Here is a 27,157-nt window from a genome sequence, read left to right as displayed (position 1 = left end):
GGAGCTGTATTGTAAACACACATACCTTAGTCAGCCGAGAAAAACAGCTGTGACAGGAGACGAAATAAATGTTCTCCTTGGCTGACTATGCACAGAGGACTGATAATGTAGAGAAAAAAATCCTTTGCACTTAGTCAACTGAGAAGATTTATTTCTTCTCCTATTTCAACCGTCTTCCTCAGCTCACTGAGGTATGTGTGCTTACAATACCATTCCTCTGTCAGTTGAAACTCAGATCTTAGGAGCATTGTTTCTTCAGACTCCAGCTCATCATGCCACGGGACTAGGAAAGAGTGCAATTTAAATAAGGTGATTTTGACCATTTTATTACATTCTTGTAGAACCCCTTTAAGCTACACCCTTTTCCAATAGACCACTACCTTTTCCCTATAAGGCTTAATACAGGGGCAGACATATCATTGGTGCAGTGTCATGTCCCCACCGGAGTCCGCTCCTGCTCTGGTCACCAGGCGACGCCGTGTTCCTACCGTGGATAGTGCTGGGGATGGGAGAGGAGTTGGTGCCAGTGGCTCTGCTGGGCGAAGGCTCCGCTCATCCACTAAGCTGGGTTTCCCTGGGACATGCAGTACCACTAGCTGACTGTAGGTGGCGTGTGTCTTCCAGCTGAAGATACCATCAATCAGCTATAGCCAATGGGAAGACACCACACCCTTCTTATTCTCCCTCCTGTCTGCTCAACACTGCCACAGATAGTTCTGTATTCCTGGTTCCTGTCCCACCCTGTTCTGTTTAGTGATTCTGGTGTTCTGACTTCTGCTTGTTTCATGACTACCCTTCTGCCTGTCGTTTATGTACCTCGCTGCCATCTCCAGTTTTGACCTCTGCCTGGTTTCCTGACTACGCTCCTGCCTCCCGAGTTTGTCCCTTTTTGTGCCTCCTGGTTTAGACCCTGCCTGACAACCACTCTTTCCTGGATTGCAGCCTTCCATAGGCAGCGATCTCCTGGACCTTGTGTAATTTCAAATCCCTGTAGAGAGGTTAAAGGGTTTCAGGGTTCTTGAGGTCCTGCCGACTTGGTGGCTAGCCCTTGTCTGTCCGTGACAGTCATCTTAGTCTGTGATCAAGGGCAGACGTTACATGCAGCCTGTGCAGCTACACAGGGGCCCGAATGGGTAGGGGGCCCATTGCCACCTCCAAAACAGGTGAAATTGTGTATTTTGATGAGCTTTTGGGCTGCAAAGGGCCCATATACTGTCTTTGCACAAGGGCCCTCTTCTGTCTATGTTCACCAATGGCTTAATAGGTTTTATTTTGCTGATTTATTTATTTTTTACTAAAGAAGTCCAATATAACTTAATTAGTTTGCTATTTAGAATCCCTTGATGTTTTTATGCATTTGGTTTATGTCCTTCAGTATACATTGTAATTTATTAATATAATATATGATTGCACCAAACAAAACCATAATCTGGAACAGATATAAAACCCCCCAAATGTCTTTATGTTAAAAACACATTCTACATATCTCTATTCTATAACTATTCCATCTTGTGTACATTTTTATCAACTGTCCAGGCTGCTTTTCCGAAAAATAAGTGTTTTCTAAAGCTCTGGATTGGACTCCCTAAGGATCACTTAGCATTTTGCCACTGGTACAACTAGAGTTGGCTTATGTACAGAAACAATATAGTTTGAAGGAACAAAAGAACAATCACTTAATAAGATGTTGCTAATATTCCGAATTTCACTACACCCAGAGCTCCCGCAACAAGAAAAATAGCAATAAAACGATGGTTGTTAACTGCATCTAAGTCCTAGTGGTTATGTTCAATTTGTAGAGAGTTAAAATACAGCCAACTGATCGCAATGACCTTTGCAATAAATTGTCTATTTATTGCCATACATGGAGACTTATTACCGCTTAACACCAGAACCATGACTCACATATGCTGCTTTTCCCCATATCATAATTTGATGAATTTTGAAGGATGGGAAGAAATCAGAACATTCTATAGGGATTTCTCATCCAATCTGTTGATTTCCAACTGTGAGCTAGTAAAGTCATCTGGGAGCATTACGTCTCCATCCTTATTGAAGTGTAAGTGCATACAGGAGATTGTTCGGGGGATAACAAATCACACCGAGTTTTTTGACATTTCTAATGCTTTCTGCCAAAGAGTAAGTTCTTACTGTGTTATATAACTATACATCTCAACCAGAAGCAAAGGTCGAGGGCATAAATTAAGACACAGTTTTTCTCATCTCTTAAACACCATCCTCCCTTTAATATAACATAATTCAGGAGGTTGGCGATTAGCATTTTGCAATGACTTGTTAAATGAGACCTAGATATGGTGTCTACGCACAGGCAATACTTATTAGCGTTCCCTGGTGTAGTACTGCTATACGAGCAGCTATCCCCTTTAGGGTATGTCACATACAGTTTTTCTAGAGCCTTTAGGCTATGTTCGCACGTTGCGTTTTTTCCCGCGTTTCCGCGGCGTTTTTAGCGGCAGCATTTTTGCGCTAAAACGCATACGTTTTTGTTTTCCAGCAAAGTCCATGGGAAAAGCAGAAATCCTGTCTGCACTTTGCTTTTTTTTCTGCAGCGTTTAATTTGCATATTTTGGGTCAAAAACCATGCTGAAAAAGAAGCAGCATGTCAGTTGTTTTTGCCATTTCTGCAGCGTTTCCTTAACATTGGAGCCAATGAGAAATGGCAAAATGCAACCAAAAGCACAATTCCTGCGTTTTTCATGCTTTTTACCTGCTTTTCCACTGCGTTTTTGGCTCCAAAAAAGCATGCTTTTCTGGCACAAAATTAAAGGGTTCTAATGTTCCTTTACACACACACAATAACCGAAAATTTAAATGTTATAAAATAATACATTTCACCAATTTTTCGGTAAAAATTTGAATAACTGCTATAATTTCATTATAATTGTTGATTTTACATATAGTTATATTAAAAGTGAATATGATCATTTTTTTTCTCTTTTTTCATTCTTTTCAACTATTCCAACTTTATTTCTCAGTGTCTTGAGATACAAAACGTATCTGCAGAAACGCATATGAAAACGCAGGTAAAAAGCGCTGAAAACGCACTAAAAACACGGTAAATACGCATGCGTTTTTAGCGCTAAAAAATGGGCAAAAGCCATTTGGTCAAAAACCAAGGGCAGGAAAACGTGCAGAATAAACTGCAGGTACTACGACGCAACGTGCGCACATAGCCTCAGGAGCATGTCTCTGAAAAATAGCTAAAAAAATGCTAGAAACACTCTTCCTAGTAATTTCTATTGTAAAACCATGCCATGGTCATATATCTATTTAGTCTTTTTCTTATGCCTCATATTTTAATATTTTAAAATACGCCTGGTGGGAGAAACGGAAGGGGATGCCACTTCATTAAGCTATATCTTTATAGAAAATGTTTAAAAGTAAGCACTGCTCAATTAAAGGCCCCCCCCCAAAAAAAAACCGCTTAAAAAAACTCTGGAAAAAGATATGGAAAAACTTTTTTAAAAATGCATCAGAAAATGAAAACCCCTAAAGAAAAACCTCACCAAGGAAGGAGGGTTTTCTGAACCAATGCTCGATCAGCTCTGGCACATTTGTACTCAATCGAGTATCCTTGGTGCTGGTGCGCTATGCTCGAGTCCTCACGCCTCATGTTTTGCGGCTGTTTTTCAGCCACTAAACATGCGGGGATTGCATACTAATCATGGTAATGCTGTAGCCATGTTGGCTAATGGCATTATTATGATTGGCCGACCGTATCGCACAATCTGATCTTTATAACACCAGGTGACGCATCGCTCTGCTCACTTTATCCTGGAAAATAGGGAAAGATGCTGGAGAAGGGAAAGTGGATTACAGTGATTACTGCCTTAGGCTATGTGCCCACGGGACAATGTACCCACGGATATTTCCGCAGGTTTATCCACAGGTTTCCCGCAGCTGCTCCCCGGAATCCGCAGCTATCCATTGCTGCGGGTTCCGAGCAAGTGCGGAAATACCTGTGGAATTCCTGCCCTGTATCTACATAGTGGAGGAGCGGGAATTCCGCAGATTTTTCCGCATGAATAATTGACATCCAGTTATGTGCGGCTGCGGGACATCCGCAGCATATTCCGCAACCGCACATACCACACCATTGATACAGCAGTCCCCAAATCCTATAGGATAACATGGGGAGTGTCTGTACTTGCTAGAACCTGCGGATTTATCTAGAAAATCCAGATAAATCAGCAGCTTTTCACCAGCAAAATCCGCGGGTATGTTGTCCCGTGGGCACAAAGCCTTAAAGTCGGTACCGATATTGCTAGCGAGCATACCCCCCCCCGACGGTTGTGCGTCATGGGCAAATCGCTGCCCATGGTGCACAACATTGCTAACACCCGCCACACGGACTTACCTTCCCTGCGATGTCGCTGCCAGCGAACCGCCGCCTTTCTAAGGGGGCGGTTTGTGCGGTGTCGCAGCGACGTCACACGGCAGGCATCCAATAGCAGAGGAGGCACGGAGATGAGCGGCTGGAACATGCCGCCCACCTCCGTCCTTCCTCATTACCGGTGGACGGAGGTAAGGAGATGTTCGTCGCTCCTGCGGTGTCATACATACCGATGTGTGATACCGCAGGAACGAGGAACAACATCGTTACTGACCAGAAAACGATTTTTCATAAATAAACGACCTCTCACAGACAAACGATTTTTTGCCTCTTTTGCGATCGTTTAAGGTCGCTCCAGCCTTTCACATGCTGCGATGTCGCTAACGACACCGGATATGCGTCAAAAACACTGTGACCCCGACGATATATCGTTAGCGATGTCACAGCGTGTAAATGGCCCTTAAGGCCCCATTACATGCAACGACTTATCTAACGATGTATCGCTGGGGTCACGGATTCCGTGACACACATCCAGCATCGTTAGCGACGTCATTGCGTGTGACACCAATGAGCGACTGTTAACGATGGAAAATACTCACCAAATCGTCCATCGTTGACACGTCGTTCCTTTTCAAAAAATCGTTGATTGTTGAGGACGCAGGTTGATCGTCGTTCCCGTGGCAGCATACATCGCTATGTGTGACACCTCGGGAACAACGAACTACAGCTTACCTGTGGCCGCCGGCAATGAGGAAGGAAGGAGGTGGGCAGGATGTTACGGCCGCTCATCTCCGCCCCTCTGCTTCTATTGGGCGGCCGTTTAGTGATGCCGCTGTGATGCCGCACAAACCGCCCCCTTAGAAAGGAGGTGATTCGCCGGCCACAGCGACGTCGCTAGGCAGGTAAGTCCGTGTGACGGCTTCAAACGATATTGTGCGCCACGGGCAGCGATTTGCCCATGACGCACAAACGGCGGGGGCGGGTATGCTCGCTAGCGATATCACTGCGTGTAACGGGTCCTTTAGAGTTCTTGATGCTGCAATGTAAAAAAAAAAATTATATTCTCTAATAATGCCGCTGTTAGCAGCATTTAGTGTACGACTAATTGATGAAGAAGGGATAGTCTATTAGAGGCATATATGCAGAGATTGTATGCTTCCAGTTCTTGCTGCTGCAACATAAAACTAAAAGTCCTTTTCAGATCCAAGTCTAATGTTTTCTATCTTCTAATAAAAGGGCAGGTAGCTGCATTTAGTGTTCGTCTAGCTGCTGGAGAAGGAATAGTGTATTAGAGGCATCTAAGCAGAGATTATAGCGTTACAATCCTTGCTGCTGCAAAGCAAAAATATATTCTATTTTCTAATAATACCACACAGGTTACCCGCGGCCACAGCTGCAGTCCTCCACCTGAGAGTGGTGGCCGCAGGTAACCTCAGTGACAGCACAGCTGATTGCGCGACTCACTTCAGTTGCTGCGTGGAGCTCACAGCTAGCGGTCCTTCTCTATGGCCACTCGCTGTCAGCTTCTGATGTAGCAGAGCTGAAAGCGTCGTGGGACCTTGTGTGGATTGGAGGAGTTTTTGAGGGGTTAATAAAGTGGTGAGAGAGGGAGTTTTTTGTCTTTTATTTCAAATAAAGGATTTTTCAGTATTTGTGCTTATTTACTTTCTCTACAGTTTAGTGATGGGGGGGTGTCTCAGTGACGCTGAGTGAAGCTAGGACTTAGTACTTATTACCCTGATTGCCACCGCACCAGGGCAACGGGAAGAGTCGGATAGATTTATTTATTTAGTTTACTGCACGCTATAGACACGCCCACTGGTGGCTGTGATTGGTTACATTGAGACAGCTGTCTCTCAGCGTGGGGACATGTCTGACTGCAACCAATCATAGGCGCCGGTGGGTGGGGGAAACAGGGAATACGAGATGGAATAATGATTGGCTGGCATTTTCAAAAAGGGGAGGCCGCCACAGTGTGAATGCTGTGCAACGCCGCGCCGGTGATCGGGGATCGCTGAGTATGAGGGAGGGGGTGGGAGAGAGAGACCGACATCGACAAAGAAAGAGAGAGACCGAAAGACCTGCGTTTGTTATGTCAAATAAACATGCGGATCGCGACTAAAATGCAGTTTAAACGCACTGCTTAGCATTTTGGTAGCGTTTTTCAACAACTCATTGATTTCAATGGGTGTAGAGCGCTGCCAAACAGCACAAAAGAATGCAGAGATTTTGTCAGATTTTTCACAATCAAAACGCTGCATTTAAAAAAGCATCCTGCGCATGGATTTTGTCAAAATCCTATAGATTTTGCTTGAAAAGCAAAACTCATGCATTTTGACAATGAGACGCTGCTGCTTAACATGCTGCGGAAATGCAAGGAAAAACGCAACATGCACACGAGCCGTAAGATATGAAAGCCAGTGATTTGGTTGTCACATCAGTGGTTTCACGCATTTTACTTTGGACTTTATTATTTGCAATTGATAAATATTAAGTACATCTGGTTTTGGAATATGGATTTCACAGATAACCCTCTATATTATATGTTCCCTACAGCATGTTCTTAGTTCACATTACACCTAGATAAACTATTCTTAAGACAACGGATCACTTACAGTATTTTGAATATAATAATTTTACAACCCTTATTAATAATAAAATACTTGACTATTGAAGAAATATCTGTTTTAAAGGGTAAAGCTTCTTGAAACGAGTCATGCCGCAGAACAAGTCCTTTCAGTACTTTTATGAATATAGGCAACAGTCTTCAAAAGTTTAATTGTAACATCTCATCTTTTGAAGGTTCTTCTAGCAGCAGAGAGATTTGGGGTATTGTAAAAAAGCAGACAGTTCCAGACCTTTATCACTACGCTCTTGTGTGCTGCAAAGTAGTCCTGCTAGCACAATCCATAGCTTTTGTGGTACAAGGTCACTCTAATTTCCTCCCTCTGGTTTTCATATTCCCTCAAGGACGACTAATGCAAGTGCTATCATATCCTGACACAATGAATTGTGGAAACAGGCTTGTATTTCTTTCTTCTGCTCCTCTTTTCTGTGTCTTTTTTTGAACAATAGTTGAATTGGCCATGTGTCGACACAGAAGCCAAATACTTAACTCTTAAGAGCTGTGCAACCACAACAAGATACAATTGCACTGGGTAGTCTAAAAGAGAAATTATTAAATACAATTTCTATTAGATAGGAATATATATGATCATTTTGATCACATTATGACAAAATAATATGAAAAACTATTTCAGTAAATATAGACCTATGCTCTTAAAGGGCTTGTCAGGTGAAAACAAGTCATTACCTATCCATAGGACAGGGAGCCTGTGTCGCAATAGTGTAGAGCGGCAGCGCCTGTGCCCGTCAGCCACTTCATTCATGTTTTATTGGCCTGATGGAAAAAACAGAGCTCAGCAACCCTATAGGGTATAAATGGAGTGGCGGTCATGCATGCTCCAGTCTATTTGGCATAAATTCTGCAGATGAGTGAAGGTCCCAAGTGGTTGGAAACCCATAGACCAATCAGTTTTCACCTATCATATGCAACTTGTGTTCATTGGCCAAAACTTTAAAGGGCTTCTCCAAGAATGTAATAAAATTATCCCTGTCATCATTCAGTCTGAAGAAACACAGCTCCCGAGACCTGTGTCTCAACTGATATAGAAGCTGTATTTTTAAGTACATATGTCTGTGAACTGAGAAGGACTGCGGCAGGACAAGAATTACATTTCTTCAACTGACTGAGCACAAAGGATTTTTATTCTCCAGCCTCTGTGTGCAGGTAGCACAGGAGAAATTTTATTTCTTTTCCTGTCACACACCTTCCTCCAGCAGCTCACCTATATGTGAGCTTAAGATACAACTCCTCTGTCAGTTGAGACACAGGTCTCAGAAGACGTATTTTTTCATATTGCAACTTGACCTGACACGTGACTAGAATAGGCTGTGATTTCAATTACATGAAGGGTGTCATGTTACTACATCCTTGGAAAAGCCCATAATAATAATAATAATAATTTTATTCACTTATATAGCGCTATTAATTCCACAGCGCTTTACATACATTGGCAACACTGTCCCCATTGGGGCTTACAATCTAGAGTCCCTATCTGTATGTTTTTGGAGTGTGGGAGGAAACCGGAGAACCCGGAGGAAACCCACGCAAACACGGGGAGAACATACAAACTCCTTGCAGATGGTGTCCTTGGTGGGATTTGAACACAGGACCCCAGCGCTGCAAGACTGCAGTGCTAACCACTGAGCCACCGTGCCACCCATCAACAATTGTTCCAAATTCACAGTGCAAAATTTAAAATGTAGATAGAATTAAGAACAGTTGATTAACAAAGTCCATGCACTAGAATATAGGTTACAGGGTTTGGAAACATGATGAGCTATCTGTCAAACCAATTTTTACACAAAACTGTTTCAGAGTTAGTGAGTTTTTAATTGAGGATACGCTCACATTTGCATATAAATTGGAAGAGTGCTATCTGAAGTTTTATCAGATAGCACTCGCTCCAATGTTTTACTATGGGGCAGTGCCGAAAAGCGTTTTGTTTTCTCATGCCAATTTGGTATCAGACAAAATCACTGCATGCTGCAGTTAGCAGTGTATCTCAGATCACGTGTACCCATACGAATCAATAAGTGTGTGAAACATCGGACTGCACTCTGATGACCTTGGTGTGTAGTCCAATACGCTGAGGAAGGTAATGAAAAAAGGAAATATCTCCTTCTTCTCCACACCTGTGATCTGATTATCTTGCAAGGAGAGAACGAATCTCAGTAAATGGCCCTCGGCTCACGCTGGCAGCAGAGTCTGAGCCGAATGTCATTAGCATATCATATCAGATACTAAACAGCAGTGTGACCCTGGCCTTAGGCGGGCTTTGCACACTACGACATCGCAGGTGCGATGTCGGTGGGGTCAAATTGAAAATGACGCACTTCCGGCATTGCATGCGACATCGTAGTGTGTAAAGCCTAGATGATACGATTAACGAGCGCAAAAGCGTCGTAATCGTATCATCGGTGCAGCGTCGGCGCAATCCATGATTATGCTGATGCGACAGTCCGATGTTGTTCCTCGTTCCTGCGGCAGCACACATCGCTGTGTGTGAAGCCGCAGGAGCGAGGAACATCTCCTACCGGCGTCACCGCGGCTTCCGTAGGATATGCGGAAGGAAGGAGATGGGCGGGATGTTTACATCCCACTCATCTCCGCCCCTCCGCTCCGATTGGCCGCCTGGCGTGTGACGTCGCTATGACGCCGCACGACCCGCCCCCTTAACAAGGAGGCGGGTCGCCGGCCAGAGCGACGGTCGCAGGACAGGTGAATCCATGTGAAGCTGCCGTAGCGATAATGTTCGCTACGGCAGCTATCACAAGGAAATCGCTGCTGCGACGGGGGCGGGTACTATCGCGCTCGGCATCGCAGCATCGGCCTGCGATGTCGCAGCGTGCAAAGTACCTCTTAGGCCCCCTTCACACGTCCGTGAAAAACACGTGCGTTTTTTGTTGTCCGTTTTTCTTGTCCGTGTTACGTTTTTACATCCGTTTTTAAGTTCCGTGTGATATCCGTGTTGCATCCGTGATTCCGTATTTTACTTCCGTTTGTACGTTTTTTACCTCCGTGTGTGATCCGTGCCACTAGCGTTTCCGATCCGTTTTTTGATTGCGTTTTGCTGTGGTTAGTCATCACATTAATTTGTTAATGTGTTACTGCTGGCAGTAATTGACTTTTCACTACCTTTTGGATAAATGAATGCTGTGAGTGGTTTTTTTTTTCCTTTTGACATAGTGGTGTGTGATTTTTAGTTGAGAATGTCCATATCAAATGAGGCTCTGCTTTTTCTGGCATGGATGGTTTCTAGACGATTTGGTGTAAGGCGATTTATGATTCCTTCAGCAGAAATGTCTCAAAGAAGAATGTGGGTGCATCCAATTGTTCAAATGCGTCAAACTCATGGACATTTCCATTGTCTATATGGTGAATTAAGGCGATATCCTGCAAAATTTCAGGCATATTGCCGATTAACAGTTGATATGTTTGATACAATCTTGGACACTCTCAGGCCTCATCTCCAACTCCAGGACACAAACATGCGCCAATGTATCTCACCTGAACAAAGATTGCTTGTTACATTAAGGTGGGTTTTTTTTAAACATTTTGTATTAAAATAATGTTTTTACTTTATAATGTTTAAATATATATCATTAGACTAAAATATACATCATAAAATTATTATTTATGATTCTATTTTATGGATTAACATTCAACGTTTCTTTAAAATTTTTAAAAAAAATAACGGTCCTTTTTTTTTCATTTGGGATACACTTACACAATCTTTAGGTTTCTGGCTACAGGCATGTCATATGGAGCTCTACATTTCGACTTCCTCCTTGGTACGTCAACCATCTGTGGAATTGTCCGTCTGACTTGTGATGCCTTATGGTTACATCTTAAAAATCAAGTAATGCCACAACCAACTTGCGAAAAATGGCTTCAAATAGCCCATGGATTTCATGAAGTCACTAAATTTCCACACTGTATTGGGGCATTGGATGGTAAACACATTAGGGTTCGGAAGCCACCAAATTCAGGATCTAGATATTTTAATTTTCACAAATTTTTTTCAGTTGTAATATTAGCATTAGTTGACACTAATTATAAATTTATTTATGTAGATATTGGTGCGTATGGGAGTGCTTCCGATGCACGGATTTTTCGCTCAACTAGATTGGCCAGACGTATGATTTCAATAAACTTAAATTTACCTACTCCATCACCACTGCCTGGTACTTCTGGACCAACAGTACCTTTTGTGATGGTTGCAGATGAGGGTTTTGCCTTATCACCACATGTAATGAGACCTTTTCCTCGGCGTGGAATTGATGATTTAAAAAGCCAATTCAATAGTCGTTTAAAAACAGCCCGTAGTTATGTAGAATGTTCTTTTGGTATTTTAGCCTCCAAATGGCGCATATATCAAACAACAATACAGCTAAACCCAACAAATGTGCAATCAGTAATCAAAGCTACATTAGTTTTACATAATTTTTGTAGAATTCATGAGGAAAATGTCCTGTTAGACCCTTTGAACTCCCATTATGTAGCTAATTTTTCAAATGTTCAAATGGAGAATACCCAACCAGTTTTGTCTGGTTTGCAAATAAGAAATAATTATATGCGTTATTTTGTTGATCATTAATTTTTGTTTTCGAATTTTTATTGCAAAAAACCATATGTGTTTAAAAATTAATAAATATGTTCAAAATGTTTAATAAAAATAAGGTATGTCATCAATACATATTTTTCTTTCAGTCAAATATGATAATAAACTTGTTTATTATTTAAATTTGGATAGCCAAAAAAATTTTTTTTATTGCTTATGCATAATATATATTGTATTTGTATTCATAAATTTTCAAGATATTAATCTAATTTAGAAAATTAAAGCACAAAAATGTCATGAAAAAAAACTCTTTATTGATACATGTCCTGAATTATTGAAATGAAAGTCTTTAAAAAATGAACACAATTTTGATATTTGTTGATATACAATCATAGAACATAAACATGTAATTTTACAAAAAAAAATGTGTTATTTCCACACAAATTCTTCACATAAAAAAAAAAAAAAACCACTCGCAGAACAAAGTTAGCCTTTTTTTCAATTAGTATGCACACACATAATGGTCAACAACATTTCTTAGCTACATCATTTACCATATTGACTAATTTGTGTTCAACATATTTTTATAAATGGTAAAGTAAAAAAAAAAAATATACCCTTTATATCAAAATGAAATTTTTAATACATAATATTATTTTGCATATTATGTGGCAATAATACAAATAATTTACACCTTTAGTTTCCAATTATTTATATTTATATTATTAGAATGTAACTTTAGGAAATGTTGTGTCTAGTAACATTTTTTTTTTTTTTTTTAAATCAAATTTTAAAAAAAAAAAAACTAATCAATTAAGTCCTCTAGACTTTCAACTGTATCCTGTGCTGATGGAATATTAGAATCATGTTCTGAGATTGCTTGGACAATTAATGTACTGGTATTAGTTTTAGTGGCGCATGTTGGTATATTGGGTTCCTGAGTAGCTGTAGTTTGTAAAATGTTTGATGAAGATGCATACATGGCTTGTGGGATAGCTTGTGAAAACATTAGTGGCTGCTGCATTTGTGGCTGATGTGAGTATGATATATTTGTTGGATAATGTTGAGCTTGTAGAAACGGTTGATTGGCATTTTGGGCAAAAATGACAGATTGTGGGTATGTTTGTAATTGGCTAACTGGCTGTGTTGTTTGAAAGGTAGAGGTATTGATGAAATTTTGGCCTTGTGATGGTTGTTGTATGTAATTTATTGGGATATTTTGACTTGGATGTTGAGACATCTGAGTCATCATGTTGTTGATTTGTCCTGACACTATATTTGGAATGGTTGTGATAGGTCTATTAATGATGTTGGTTGTGTCAATATTTTGGGCAGTTTGGTGGGCAATGTTGGTTACAACTGATGATGATGTCTGGTTTGTCATATGTTGGGTTATGTTGGGTAATGAAGCATCAATATTAGAAGCATTGTAGTTTGTCCTCCACTGTTCGATTGTTAATAGTACGTGGTTTGGCAATGGGCGTGTTTGGCAAGCAGAGATTAAAGTGAGTATTGCTGCCCTTAATCGTTCCTGGTGTTCGGAATCAACTTTGGCCAAACATGGTGCTAGTGAGCGACAGAATCTTTCTATGTCATTTTCCGGCAATAAGGAATTCATAATTGACATGACTCTTGTGTCAATAATTTCTGGCAGTGATCTTAAGTCTTCAGGACGTCTTATCCGACGTGCCCGATATGTGTTGGTTTGAAAACGTTGGCCAGAATTAGATTGAGATGATGGTTGGACATTAACAGATGAAGATTGTGTTTGGGTTTGTGTTGGATTTGTTATTGTCTCAGTATCAGGCTCACTGGATACCTGTTCTGTATGTTCATTTTGTGTTTGTGGTATTTCTGCAGTGGGATGTGGCTGGTCCACCTCAGAAGCAGAAGTTGCAGGAGCTGATTGTGCAGCTGATGGGTTTTCATCTGATTCATCCATGTTGTCGTCAGTCCTGTTTTTTTTTTTTTTTAAAAGGATAAGAAATAAACCATTTCAGAATAAAACAAAAAACAAAAACAATGTCATTAGTATAATTAACAAATTATACTTACTGAGTCACCTCCATAATTGGTCGTAGGAATTCAAGTTTTTCAAAATAAACATATCTTCTCTTTCGTGGATTTGCTGATGTTGATGGAATTGGGTTGAACTCGCGTCTATACTGATCCCGGGCAGATCTCCATCGGCGTCGTACTAAATCCACTTTTTTTTTGTGGTTTTTAGGTTTTTTTAAAAAAAAAAAAAAAAAAGGAAAAAAAAAACACCTCAATATGCTATTTTTTAAATGTTTAAATTAATTTCATTTAAATTTAATTATTTTAAGTTAATTAAGTAATTTCAAATATTACTATGAATAAATTAAAAAATAAAACATATTTGTAAGGAAATTAACTTCCATTTTCAAATAACTTTTTAGTTTTAAGAATAAGTTATATGTTTAAATTTACAAATAAATCCTAATGACTTAAAAATTATTTGTTTATTTTTAACATATAAAAATTAATTTAATAATTATTTATTAAAAAAAAAAAAAAAGTAAAAAAAAAAAACACTCACCAAATCGTGTTTTTTTCCCTGGTGAACAACGGTCCCATCCATTGTTGGGGTAAAGTTCTGCAGCAACAACCTTCCATGTTCTGTCAACAATTGCCCGATCACGGTAGCCTTCAGATCGAGTGTCCCATAATTCTGGGTGACACTCAACCACAGAAATTATTTTCTCAGTATCAACACGTGGACCCATGGATAAAAAAGATTAGAATCCAAATGGGAACAAAAATCCAGCAGAGAATTAGGTAAACACTCCTTCCAACACTGGGTGTGGGCAGCTAAATGAAGGGTAATAACAGCAAGTATCACATTACAGCCACCTGATTCCAACTGAAGCAATCGCTGCCATAAATGATTACAAAACGGACACGGACAACACGGAGATGCATCCGTGACACGTACGTGTACTCACGGACCCATAGACTTACATTGGGTGCGTGTATGCGTGATCCGTGCAGAAAACGGACATGCATCCGTGAGATACGCATACACATACGTGTCACGCACACGGACACACGGACCGTATGGAAAAACGCAAGTGTAACTGCAAGCATTGAATTACATTGGTGCACGTTTGTCCGTGTCTCCGGTATATACGGAAACGGACCAAACACGCACGTGTTTCACGGACGTGTGAAGGGGGCCTTAGAGTGAGAAGCTTTACAAGTGACAGATGGCGGCTACCATTTTTTAACCAAATATTTTGCCAAATATCTATAGTGCCCCTACACCCATCTCTTTTCTTGCCCCACTTTCTTATATTTTCTCTATTCTGCCCTGTATATCTACTAAAATTGACAATCCTGGTGTTCTCTTTTACTACCGTTCGGTCTGAGACTTGCTTTACCACAAATTGCAACATATGTAACATATCAAATAAAGAAGATCTGCCTAATCTGGCTCTATACTATATAACAGCTTTGATTTATTAATTAGGTGTTCGGTGTACTGTCTGTTTATGGGATGAAAGGCCGTTCTAGTTATCCACCCGTACATTAGAGACACCACAAAGAAGGCCTACTCCATATTGTATCATCACAAAGAAAGAATGGAAACAATGATATATAGTGCTGCTATTCATCTGAGTGCAGCCCTATCTCTTCATAGTCAGCGGCACAATTAATCCCATTCTCTCTATAACCAGAACTGCTACATTTGTAACTTTTGCGGCAGGACACATATTTTTGTCCTTCATAAACAGTTGTCATTGCAATTACCATCAGAAGAGCTATCGCATTCCAGACAGGCAGAATCATATTTGTTCTTGGCAGAAATAAAATATTTGACCCAGCTCTAGACTTTAAAAAAACCTTGAATTTATAGCTTGCACCGTACAGGGGCACTGTTAGAATGATAAACAGAGCGGCCGATGTTCTGGCCTGAAAGCTTTCAATTCCGTCTCCCTCTGTCTGTGTCATGCTTACATTCTGATAACCTCAGGTACCCATGTGTACAGAAGGATAATTACCTTGTCATCTTTGTCATCCTCCTCTTCCTCGTCCTCTAGCATGTCTTCCATTACCTGCGGACAAAACACCAGCACGTTACTACTGTATATGTCTGTCAGGCAGAAGGCAATCAATTTCAAAACGCATTCTGACTGATAAAATATTATGAGGATTCGAAATACAACACCGAAAATATTCATAAGATAAAGCGGATCTTACGCTAATAAACACCCTCGGGTATCGGCATTTTACTTTTTCATGTGTTTTGTGTAAGGATCTGTGTAAATGCTGTTTGTATAAAGCCTTGTGCCCACGTGGAATTTTTTTAGCGCTTTTTCATGCGTTTTTCCTTGGTTATGTGACGCCCTGGCCTATCGGGTGACAGGGTATTGTGCAATCTGCCCTTCTGTGCAATATCCACCTCCTCCTTGGTTATGGGTCCCCAACTAACGGTGTTGTCAACAGCAGTCAATCAAAGTCCTAGGTACACTCTGCACCACACCCACCAGACACACCAGTGGACGGCCTGAGTGGAATACGGTCGCCCACTTGGGGGGTTGGTTAAGGGGAGGTCAGGAGTATCAGGAGGAGTTCAGTTGAAGTTAGAGAGTTGAAGTAGGAGGTTGAAGTCAGGAGGTGAAGGAGAGAGGAGGTCAGGAGCCGGGCTCCTTGGAAGTAACTAGGTGACAGACGTTGGTCTGGACCTAGTAGGAGCTGGACCCCCAGTCGCAGAGGATCATGGCAAGGGGCATGGAACTGTGGAGGAGGACAGCCGGCGGCCTTGCACCATCACCAGGCTGGGACCAGGGCACGACTGGGTACGTGGACCCTAGGTCAGGGAGTAGCTCCAGGCAACCTGACAATTGACCTGAAGAGAACGGAGCCTTCAAGATCTGCTCTCCACCCGCTCCAGAATCGGGGTATTAGCGCAATGAGAGGGATAGGACTTTCCACAAATACGGTCCAGAAAATCCAAAGCGTGAACCCTGAGAGCAAGCTCCCACAGTTAGCCATACTGGGGAGCGGGACCCGGCTAGTTCCACACTACCGGGACCAACAGAGAAGTAACTTAGTGCCAGGTGGCAGGTCATGGATCACCAGTCAACACCATCAGGGACGGGACCCGAACTAGCTCCCCTCAGCGGCAGCGGTGTGCAGAACTTTGGTTTATCCAGTTGTCGGTGTCAGCTTTATGGACTGAGTGAGTACGAAAGTGGCCCCTGTGCTCCCCATGCCCCCCCAACACCATCACCGAGTCCCGGGGCATTCCCCCTACCCGTGGAGGGTCCTAACACCTGGCTGCCCACTCCATCGCCCCCGGGTACTCCCAACTGCAGCGGTGATACTCCCAAATTACCCCAAACCACAGGTGGCGTCACGAACTCTAAAACATCCCCTGTAAATAACCCCCTTCCTTTGAGGAGCCGCACAACCCCCCAGGGTCCGGAGACCCCTCGAGCCACCGCGGATCCGGATCCGAGCAGCCCGGCTCCTGACGCGGGGGCGGCACACTTATTTTAAGCAATAAAAGCAAGGAAAGAGCATCCCAGCAAAGTCTATGAGTCGTGAGTTGCTGTGCACATGCTACTTCTTTTTTCCTTGCAGGTTTTGTTGCTGAAAAAAGAAGCCCCTTGTTTCTGAGTTATTTTCTGCGCTTCTATAATTCCCTGCAATGCTTTATCATTACAGAGGATTATATTGCAGCACTTTATCTCATACATTTTGCATCCAGCATGGTGTGTGAGGCTCTCCATAGCTCAATAACCGTGGTCGTCATGCTGATGACCCAGGGTTACTGTGGCAGCAATTGGGTACCTATGATCACATCACAAGGACCTGATCGCCAGGGAGAGGTAAGCCATTCCTCTCACTGCCTCCTGAATGCTGTGATCGCACTGATCACAGCATTTAGGGTGTTAAACTGCCAGAAGTGGCGCGGGCACCACTCTGGGCAGTGAGAGCCGGGTCCCGGCTGTAATATCAGCTGGAGACGAGGCGTCGATCGTGGGGGGTACAGAACCTAAAACTCCCACGATCACCATGACTAAAAAAAAAGCACAAAAAGAAGCAGGTAAAAAACGCATATGAAAAATGCGGGTTTTTTTCTGCTACAATTTTCCTGCCAAAACATGCTTTATGTGCAGAAAAGAAGCACATAAAAAAGCAATGAGAGCACATAGCCTAAAGTTATATATCATGTCAGGAGTGAAGAGTAATCACCTGTTCATACATATACAGGTATTAAAGGGGTTGTTCACCTTTTTGGATAGTTTTCTTTTTTTTTTTTTCTTTACATGCAAATGTTTTGGGCTAAAAATCATTTGTGACATTAGTTTTCATTAGAATGTTTGAACAGTTTGCTCTTTTATAACCTCTGTGTTGCACAGTCTATTGCAGACTACAGAAAGTTTTTCTGCATAATGTTAAATGAACATTTTATGAGTCCAGCTGGATTTTTCATCAGGTCTAATAGGTAGATGTCCAAAGTGTGCTATAATATATAGTGAGCTATTATGACACCGAGGTGGACATATCATTGGTGGAACCTGTGTGGGCGCACAGGGGCCCAAGAAGTCAGGGGCCCATTCATACCTCAAATCAGGTAGTGTGCATTATCTTCATGTTGTCACATAACTGTGTGCATTATCTCGATACTGTCACATCACTGAGTGCATTACCTGTATGCCATCACTGTGTCCATATATCTCTATGCTGTCACATCACTGTGTGCATTGTCTCTATGTAGTCACATTACTGTGTGCCTTATCTACATGCTGTCATATCACTGTGTGGATTATCTCTATGGTGTGACATCACTGTGTGCATTGTCTCTATGTAGTCACATCACTGCACATTATTCTATCACATCACTGTGTGCATTATCTTTATTCTATCACATCACTGTGTGCATTATCTCTATATTGTCACATCACTGTGTGCATTGTCTCTATTCTGTCACATCAGTGTGTACATTATCTTTATTCTGTCACATCACTGTGTGCATTATCTCTATTTTGTCACATCACTGTGTGCATTGTCTCTATGTAGTCACATCACTGTGTGCATAGTCTCTATGTCATCACATAACTGTGTGCATTGTTCCAGTAACACATGATCACTGAGCAATATCTTTTTACCGTAACATACATGTAACTTGCATTTTCCCACTGTAATAGGGAAAGACAGATGGTGCATAGTCGAGATAAAAAAAACCATATGCTTTTCCTGCTCTGAACTTGCTGTCGCGGTCCCAGCACTAGCTTTTATGGAGGACAAGGGGAACATAGCAGAGAACTGACTGAGATCATCTGAAATCTGTGCAGAAATGCTAAAGACAGAAGAGATGGGTTATGTGCTGATTACATGTATGCTTCATCACAGAAAAGCCATTTTCCCTGCTTGGTTTGCTTGTGAATCTACTGCCGACTGAGAAATGAGAAAACTGGCCAAGAAAATCCTCACTCCTCAGAAGCTGTATTTCTTTGCAGTCTTTACTGCTAAGTAAAGCTGCTGAGTAAAGCAGATACATTATAGAGTAGTAAGTACCACTTTAAAATTCCCTTTTTTAGGACATGCCGTTTTGGCCTTCAGGATTATTTTTTAAATCTGAGGTCATTTTTTTATGTAATAACTTCCTACACAAATTGGAGCCTTCATACAAATGTATTAAATCTACAAGTCTGCAGTCGCTCCATGTGTCTGCAGTCGCTCCATGTGTCTGCAGTCGCTCCATGTGTCTGCAGTCGCTCCATGTGTCTGCAGTCGCTCCATGTGTCTGCAGTCGCTCCATGTGTCTGCAGACTTGTGAATCCTGCTATCGCATGCACTGTGCACTGAGAGGAAATGTCGGTGTCAGAGCTGGAAACGGTGGTCATGTAGCCCCGAGTATAGGGTATATGGTCCCAAGTATGGGTTATACCCCCGGCCAGAATCAGACTAGAAGGGCGCTCAATGCAAATCTATTGAGCGAGGCCACGCCACTCTAGGCAGATTCTGGCCGGGGGTATAAATATCCTTTACTCAGGGACACGTGACCGCCGTTCCCGGCTCTGACACCAGCGTTTCCTCACAGCGTAAAGTGCATGTGATGAGAAGAGTCACAAGTTTTGGCCAAAGAAATGAGCCGTACATAGAAAAAACAGCAGGACGAGATGACATCTTCAGTGATACCATTTTTATTTTCTTTATGATTTTTTAGTTACTTTTTATTCCATTTTTGTGTTTTAGTATAATGAAAATGCTACATTTTGGAGCGTTTATTTTTTTTATAAGGTACATCATAGAGGTTATGGTGTATCTTGGCTCCATCTGGGGGCTTTGATACCAAATATATACTTTTTTTGTTTACTTTCATTTTTACATAAACCAATGTTTTGACTAGTGAAATATTTTCCATTCTTTTTTTATACTTTGCTTTGCACTTTTTTTTTCTTTATTTTTTTTTTATTAACTTCTTTACTTAGTCGCTATATGGGACTTTTATTTGTCTGATCTCTAATCTAATATCCGCCAACACTTCTGTACTGTAGGATATTAGATCTTTCAGTTTTACACTGATACTTTGACTGTTAGACCCAGCTTATTGCAGGGCCTTACAGGCCACCGTAACTTGTATAGTACCCAATCAGCCCCTGACATGTAAGAATGTTCTATCTTAACCGCCAACCTGTAATAATGTTCACTTTCTGGCCCCCAACCTGTAATAGTGTCCCTCATACTGGTTTCCATCCTGTAATAATATCTCCCATCCTGTAATATTGTCTCCAATTTTGTAAAAATGTTATTGGTCCTGACCTTTATAACGTAAAAATGTTCCTCATCCTGTAATAATGTCACCCTTCCTGGACTCAATCCAATAATAATGCCTCCATATAATAATGTCTTCCATCCTGGCCCTATCCAGTAATGATATAATCTGTCTTGGCCTCTATCCTGTAAGAATGTCACCATCCTGTAATAATGTCCCCTGACTTGGAACCAATCCAGTAATAATGTCCCCCATCCTGGACACAATCCAGTGACAATGTGAGTGATGGACTCAATCCGGTAATAATGTGCCCCGACCAGTACCCAATCCGGTAATAATATTCCTCGACCTGGACCCAATCCGGTAATAATGTTTTTCGTCCTGTAATAGTATCTTAGATCCTGGCCCCATCCAGTAATAATATAATCTATTATGGCCTCTATCCTGTAATAATGTCCCATTACTGTAATAATGTTCCCAGCTTTGGGCCCTGTCCTGTAATAATATCCCCCACCCTGTCACAATGTCCCCTATCCTGTAATGTCCTCCAATCTGGCTCCCATCCTGTAATAACATCCTCTGTCTTGGCCTCTATCCTGCAATAATGTTCTCCATCCTGTAATAATGTAATCTGTTTTGGCACTTAACCTGTAATAATGTCCTCTATCCTGACCCTATCCTGTAATAATGTATCAAATCCTGTATTAATATTCTGTAGTTTGGCTCAGTTTCAAAATCATGTATACTTTTTTTTTATAAGAGAACATGATGAGGCTGGTATAATTACTTTGAAAATCTAAGTTAGAATTTGTGTATAATCCTGATATTTAAATAAACACTTTTCAATATTCAGTTAATAAAGCTTAAAGGGAACTTGTCACCTACTCACCTGCAGGGTGGTTCCAGTCCAATAAGCGTCGCTGGTCTAGGGTCCATCGCCTTCTCTATCCTAGCGATCGCCGTCCTCCTTCTTGCTTTGTGTGGATGAAATGTCCTACGTCATCCACACAGTGCCCTTCATTGCGCTCCTGCACACACGCACTTTGCTCTGCCCTGCTGAGGGTAGGGAAAAGTGCTGTAATTCCCAGGTGCGGGGAAAGGTCAAAGAAATCCCATGCTTGCACATTACAGTACTTTGCTCTGCCCTGCTGCGCATGTGCAGGAGCGCAATGGAGGGCACTGTGTGGATGATGCAGGACACGTCATCCACATGAAGCAAAGAGGGTGGAGATCGCAAGAATAGAGGCGGCACCAGACCTTATACCAGTAACACCCACTGGACTGGAACATATCGGACCACCCTATAGATGAAAGGTTCCCTTTAAGAGCCAAATATATTCAGTTTCTACCCACCCAGCCTGATAGCAGCAGCTTGCACTGAGCAGTGTGAGATCTCAGCAGCGGGAGGGACACTGAAGAACTGTCAATCAGGAAAGGTGGGTAGAGATTAGGTTTAAAAAAAAATAAGTACATCAGCCCCATGAGGTCTAAATGAAGGTCAATTGTCTAAGTCATTATAAATATGCACTCAGTTTTTTTGATGCTTGATTTTGTAAATGAAGCTTTAAAACACCCATTTAGTCGACAAACTTTCTGATTTCTCTTTCTACTTGGATTATAGCTGCTGAAGTCTTTGACAAAACATACTTGCTCAGAATTAAATTGAAAAGAAAAAGCAATTTAAAAAAAAAATGGATCTAGCGAATGTAAACCTTGATTCTGACAACACTTTGGTCACAAAATTGCAGTAATTGCTGCGGCCACAAAAGTTTGATAAATTTGTCCCCATTTATTTTGTCCATTTTGATTTGTTCCATCCAGATGCCTTTAATAGGCTAGTATTCTTGACAGTGGCTTTCAGTGCACGCTGAGAAGCTGGCACAGTCTTCAGAGTCTTTTCAGATTCTCATCCAGAGAGCTTTGCGGGTCCTGACCTGCAGGATAAATGCGCTGGCTCACCTCGGTATGATAGAGGTGTTTATCAAGGGTACATGCTGCACATTATAATGTTGTCTGCCTCCTGCCCATCCTTATCGGGGTGAAAGGGTCATTTAAATCACCCCTTAAGACCTTTAGGGATAAAAAATGTGGTGATTTCTGTGAAGGTAGTAAATTATATGTCAGGTAGAGATGATCTTGCAGGTTGAAAATATAAAAGAGAGGGAGATGAAGTTTATTTTCGGCCCGGAATGTGCTTCTTTTTGTAAATGTTTTCATTTATCAAGGCATTCAGAGGCACGGGGTCAGCGAGGGGATGCGATGACTCTATAAAGTAGTGAAATTATTGAGTCTCCTGTCAGATTCCATATAGTTAAGATATGGAACGATTCTTACAGTCAAAATAACATGGGGCAAGCTGGGAATGACAGTTTAAATGTCAGCTCAAAGTGCTGCCTATTTTATCCCGCACGCATTGCAAGAAAAGTGCATTGTTACCGGGATTGTGCGAGAAAATGGCCTATTTAATGGCTGTTCTCCGACTGGACACTGCTATATCATTTCATGTCATGACATTGCATGAAGCTAATACGTGTCAGTCTCTGGAAATAACTGGTTCTTTAATTAATCTTCACTTTTTGAAGTCTATGAACTATATACCAGCATCATTCAGCTCCAAGCCAATTTCCCCATCCATGACCAAGCACATTTTCGTGATTTTTTTTTTCCATACATGCACTGTCAAAAAATATTCCTTCAGTTATTCAAATGTTTTTTCCTTTTTTTTGTACATGGGCATTATTCTGATCTCATTTTTTAATGTTTCAGGGGAAAAAAAAAAATATATATATATAAAAATAATTTATAAAAAATGAAAATAATTTCCTTATATATATATATATATATATCTATATATATAATTGCCTTATTCTGTCTGTCTGTCTGTCTGTCTGTCTATCTGTCTGTCTGTCATGCTCCGAAATTGTGTCCTTACGGTGACACAAAGCTGATTGGCCGCTGGGCTCGCCATGGCCCCGCCCCCCCACACGGATTGGCCTCTCGCCCCGGCTCTCTGCAGGCCCCGCCCCCCTCACGCAATCCACGCTCGCTCTTGCCCAACTGACACGGAGCCCCGATTCCCAGGTGAGTACACACACACACATCAGATCACACTCACTCTCACACACACCTCACACATCACAACATGCTGGGATATCGCTTGCTTCTACACCGGCTCCGTCAGGATCCCAGCAGCGCCAGACATAACCTTGCGATGCTGGGATCTTCACGGAGGCCGTGAAAGCTGGTAACCATTATACACATCGGGTAACTAAGGTCCCTTAGTTACCCGATGTGTATCATAGTTAACAGTGTACACCGGCTCACACTCACTCTCACACACACCTCACACACACATCACATCGCATCCACACATCAAGGTCCTGCAGCGCCGGAAAATACAGACACATAACAGCACACACATAACAGCACACACATAACAGCACACACATACACACACACAAATCAGATCACACTCACACACACACATCACATCGCATCCACATACTCACAACATCCTGGGATATCGCTTGCTTCTCGGCCTCGATACTGTGCTGTTGTGATCTTCCAGGACCTGCCGGAGGATCACATGGCCAGAAGCATGTGATATCCCCGGATGTTGTGAGTATAAGCGCGTATGTGCGATATCGTCAGTGTCTGTGTGTGTGAGTGTATGCGATCGGGTGTGTGTGAGTGTATGCGATCGGGTGTGTGTGAGTGGATGCGATCGGGTGTGTGTGAGTGGATGCGATCGGGTGTGTGTGAGTGGATGCGATCGGGTGTGTGTGAGTGGATGCGATCGGGTGTGTGTGAGTGGATGCGATCGGGTGTGTGAGTGTCGGCAGAGGAGCACGGCGTGCTGGAGGAGGCTGGGAGCAGAGAGGCTGATCATGGGGAAGGCTGGGAGGAGAGAGGCTGATGGTGGGGGAGGCTGGGAGGGGGAGGCTGGGACGAGGGAGGCTGATGCTGGTGGAGGCTGATGCTTGGGGAGGCTGGGAGCGGAAGGCTGATGCTGAGGGAGGCTGGGAGAGGGAGGCTGGGAGGAAGGAGGCTGGGAGGAGAGAGGCTGATCCTGGGGAAGGCTGGGAAGGGGAGGCTGATGCTGGGGGAGGCTGGAAGGAGAGAGGCTGGAAGGAGAGAGGCTGATGCATGGGGAGGCTGATGCTGGGGGAGGCTGGAAGGAGAGAGGCTAATGCTGGTGGAGGCTGATGCTTGGGGAGGCTGATGCTGGGGGAGACTGGGAGGGGAAGGCTGATGCTGAGGGAGGCTGGGAGGAAGGAGGCTGGGAGGAGAGAGGCTGATCCTGGGGAAGACTGGGAACGGGAGGCTGATGCTGAGGGAGGCTGGAAGGAGAGAGGCTGATGCTGGGGGAGGCTGGAAGGAGAGAGGCTGATGCTGGTGGAGGCTGATGCTTGGGGAGGCTGATGCTGTGGGAGACTGGGAGCGGAAGGCTGATGCTGAGGGAGGCTGGGAGAGGGAGGCTGGGAGGAAGGAGGCTGGGAGGAGAGAGGCTGATCCTGGGGAAGGCTGGGAAGGGGAGGCTGATGCTGGGGGAGGCTGGAAGGAGAGAGGCTGATGCTGGTGGAGGCTGATGCATGGGGAGGCTGATGCTGGGGGAGACTGGGAGCAGAAGGCTGATGCTGAGGGAGGCTGGGAGGAAGGAGGCTGGGAGGAGAGAGGCTGATCCTGGGGAAGGCTGGGAAGGGGAGGCTGATGCTGAGGGAAGCTGGAAGGAGAGAGGCTGATGCTGGGGGAGGCTGGAAGGAGAGAGGCTGAGGCTGGGAGGAGAGAGGCTGATGCTGGGGAAGGCTGATGCTGAGGGAGGCTGGGAGGGGAAAGCTGATGCTGGGGAAGGCTGGGAGGACGGAGGCTGGGAGGAGAGAGGCTGATCCTGGGGAAGGCTGGGAGAGGGAGGCTGATGCTGGAGGAGGCTGGAAGGAGAGAGGCTGATGCTGGCGGAGGCTGATGCTGGGGAGGCTGGGAGAGGGAGGCTGATGCTGAGGGAGGCTGGGAGGAGGGAGGCTGGGAGAGGTAGGCTGAGAGAAGAGAGGCTGATGCACACACACACACACACACACACACGCGCGCGCACTGCACAACACACCACACACACACACACACACTGGGAACCACAAACAACTGCCCTACACAGACACCCACACACACAGACAACGCTGCACACACACAACACCCAACACACAAACACCGCGGCACACACAAATATACGCACATACCGCACAACACACACATTGCTCAAAACATACCTCCCCCCAAAACACACCACACACACACAAACCGCGCAACACACACACAACGCTACAGACACACAGCGCTCCACAAACAACGCAACACGCGCAACACACATACAACACCGCTCTCACCCCCCGTCACACCCAGACAACACCCAGAACATGTACAGCGCCTACACAAACACTTGGTAACTACAGACAACAACATCTATATATATATATATATATATAACAAAAATCATACATGAACTACACAATACGTAAATTCTAGAATACCCGATGCGTAGAATCGGGCCACCTTCTAGTATATATATATATATATAAAAGGAAATTATTCTCATTTTTTTTAAATTATTTTTATAGACTAAATCCATTGTAAATTGTGTTCTCCTTTGTGCGACAATTATTTTTATGGAGCTAGATACAGTGATTTGGACTGGAATTAACTTTTTTTCTATGTTTTTTTTATTAATTATGTTTTTGTTTATTTTATACAAATGTGTCCAACAAAAGGTGTATTTTAACATGTAAATATCTTTCACTCTACGAGCGCATTCAGACCAAGAAGGAGCTTGATGCACAACAAAAAACCCACCAAAACAACACCACAAACGGGGGAACACTGGGAGCACAATACAATGGAGGTCCCTGCCGCTAGGGAGAGGGGTGAAGGGTCACCTCCTGAACTCACCTCAAGGTGGCTCCTGAGCTCACTAGTGTTCCTATACAGGTTCTTTCAACCTGTCGGCGAGCAGGCTACCTTGGGACCCTCAGCTGGCCCTAAACTCACCTTGCCTAGTGAGTAGGCCGACGAGTATACTAGACTCTCCACTATAATACATAAACTCATGGGAAGGAAAAAACAAACAGAGGAAAAACCACAACACAAAAGGATAAGGTCTGGTTTCTGGAATGCTTCAACTCAGCTCCTTCCACCAAGTGGACCAGTATACAAATGGATTTGTATCAACAGCAGGGATTGCTGGGTAAAACCTCTATTTAAATCTAATGGGCGTGACTACAAAGTAATTGCAGCCGAAGCACTCGGCTAGAGACGGCTGGAGATGCTGCCAGCAGCAAAACTGTCATTAACCGTCTAGGTACTTAGTTACATAGGTTGAAAAAAGACCTAGGTCCATCTAGTTCAACCTTCCTCCACCAATTCTACATTTTGTCTACATTTTGTACTAAAAGAAACAAACCACATTTAAATGCAGTCTCCCGATAGAGATAAGGGGCTCCAGCCCTCAAGCTGCCACTGGTCTTCAAAAACAAGGAGACGACCGTGACAATACCTTTCCTATCGGATTGCTTGGTGCACCAATAGTTAGCAGTGTTACTTTATAGCACTGGGTTCCTGGGCACAAATTCCACCAAGGACAATATCAGCAAAAGATTGATGTTTTTGCTGTGTTTGCTCCAGTTTCCTCCCATACCCCAAAGACTTACTGATAGGTAATTTAGATTTTGGGGACAGTGGGGGCAATGTCTATAAAGCGCTGCAGAATATGATGTGCTGTGTTAGTAAAATAAAAACATTGCTGACACCTACTGAATTAGGATTAACATATTATTCAAGACCTAGCAGCTCCTTCTCCCTCCCAGCACTTGGATCGATAGG

At 42.9% G+C, this 27,157-nt stretch overlaps 2 protein-coding genes across 7 annotated transcripts in view; one reads left to right on the top strand and one right to left on the bottom strand.

The window, feature by feature from the left end:
- The window catches only part of MCTP1 (multiple C2 and transmembrane domain containing 1), a 1,233,450-nt gene that overhangs the window by 97,233 nt on the left and 1,109,060 nt on the right, over window positions 1-27,157 (bottom strand). For all 6 annotated transcript variants that reach the window (XM_075325086.1, XM_075325087.1, XM_075325088.1 and 3 more), the window contains one exon: window positions 15,564-15,617. In XM_075325086.1, coding sequence (XP_075181201.1) covers window positions 15,564-15,617 — 54 coding nt within the window. The remainder of the gene's footprint in view (window positions 1-15,563; window positions 15,618-27,157) is intronic.
- On the top strand, window positions 10,190-11,577 carry LOC142303488 (uncharacterized). The gene is made up of 2 exons (XM_075344879.1): window positions 10,190-10,515; window positions 10,719-11,577. Exons 1-2 carry the CDS (start codon window positions 10,190-10,192, stop codon window positions 11,575-11,577), a joined length of 1,185 nt encoding a protein of 394 aa, XP_075200994.1.

This window comes from Anomaloglossus baeobatrachus, chromosome 1 (assembly GCF_048569485.1).
Source record: "Anomaloglossus baeobatrachus isolate aAnoBae1 chromosome 1, aAnoBae1.hap1, whole genome shotgun sequence".
NCBI classification, from domain to species: domain Eukaryota; kingdom Metazoa; phylum Chordata; class Amphibia; order Anura; family Aromobatidae; genus Anomaloglossus; species Anomaloglossus baeobatrachus.
Note: the sequence above shows the minus strand (reverse complement) of the source record. Positions and strands in the feature narration are given on the sequence as shown.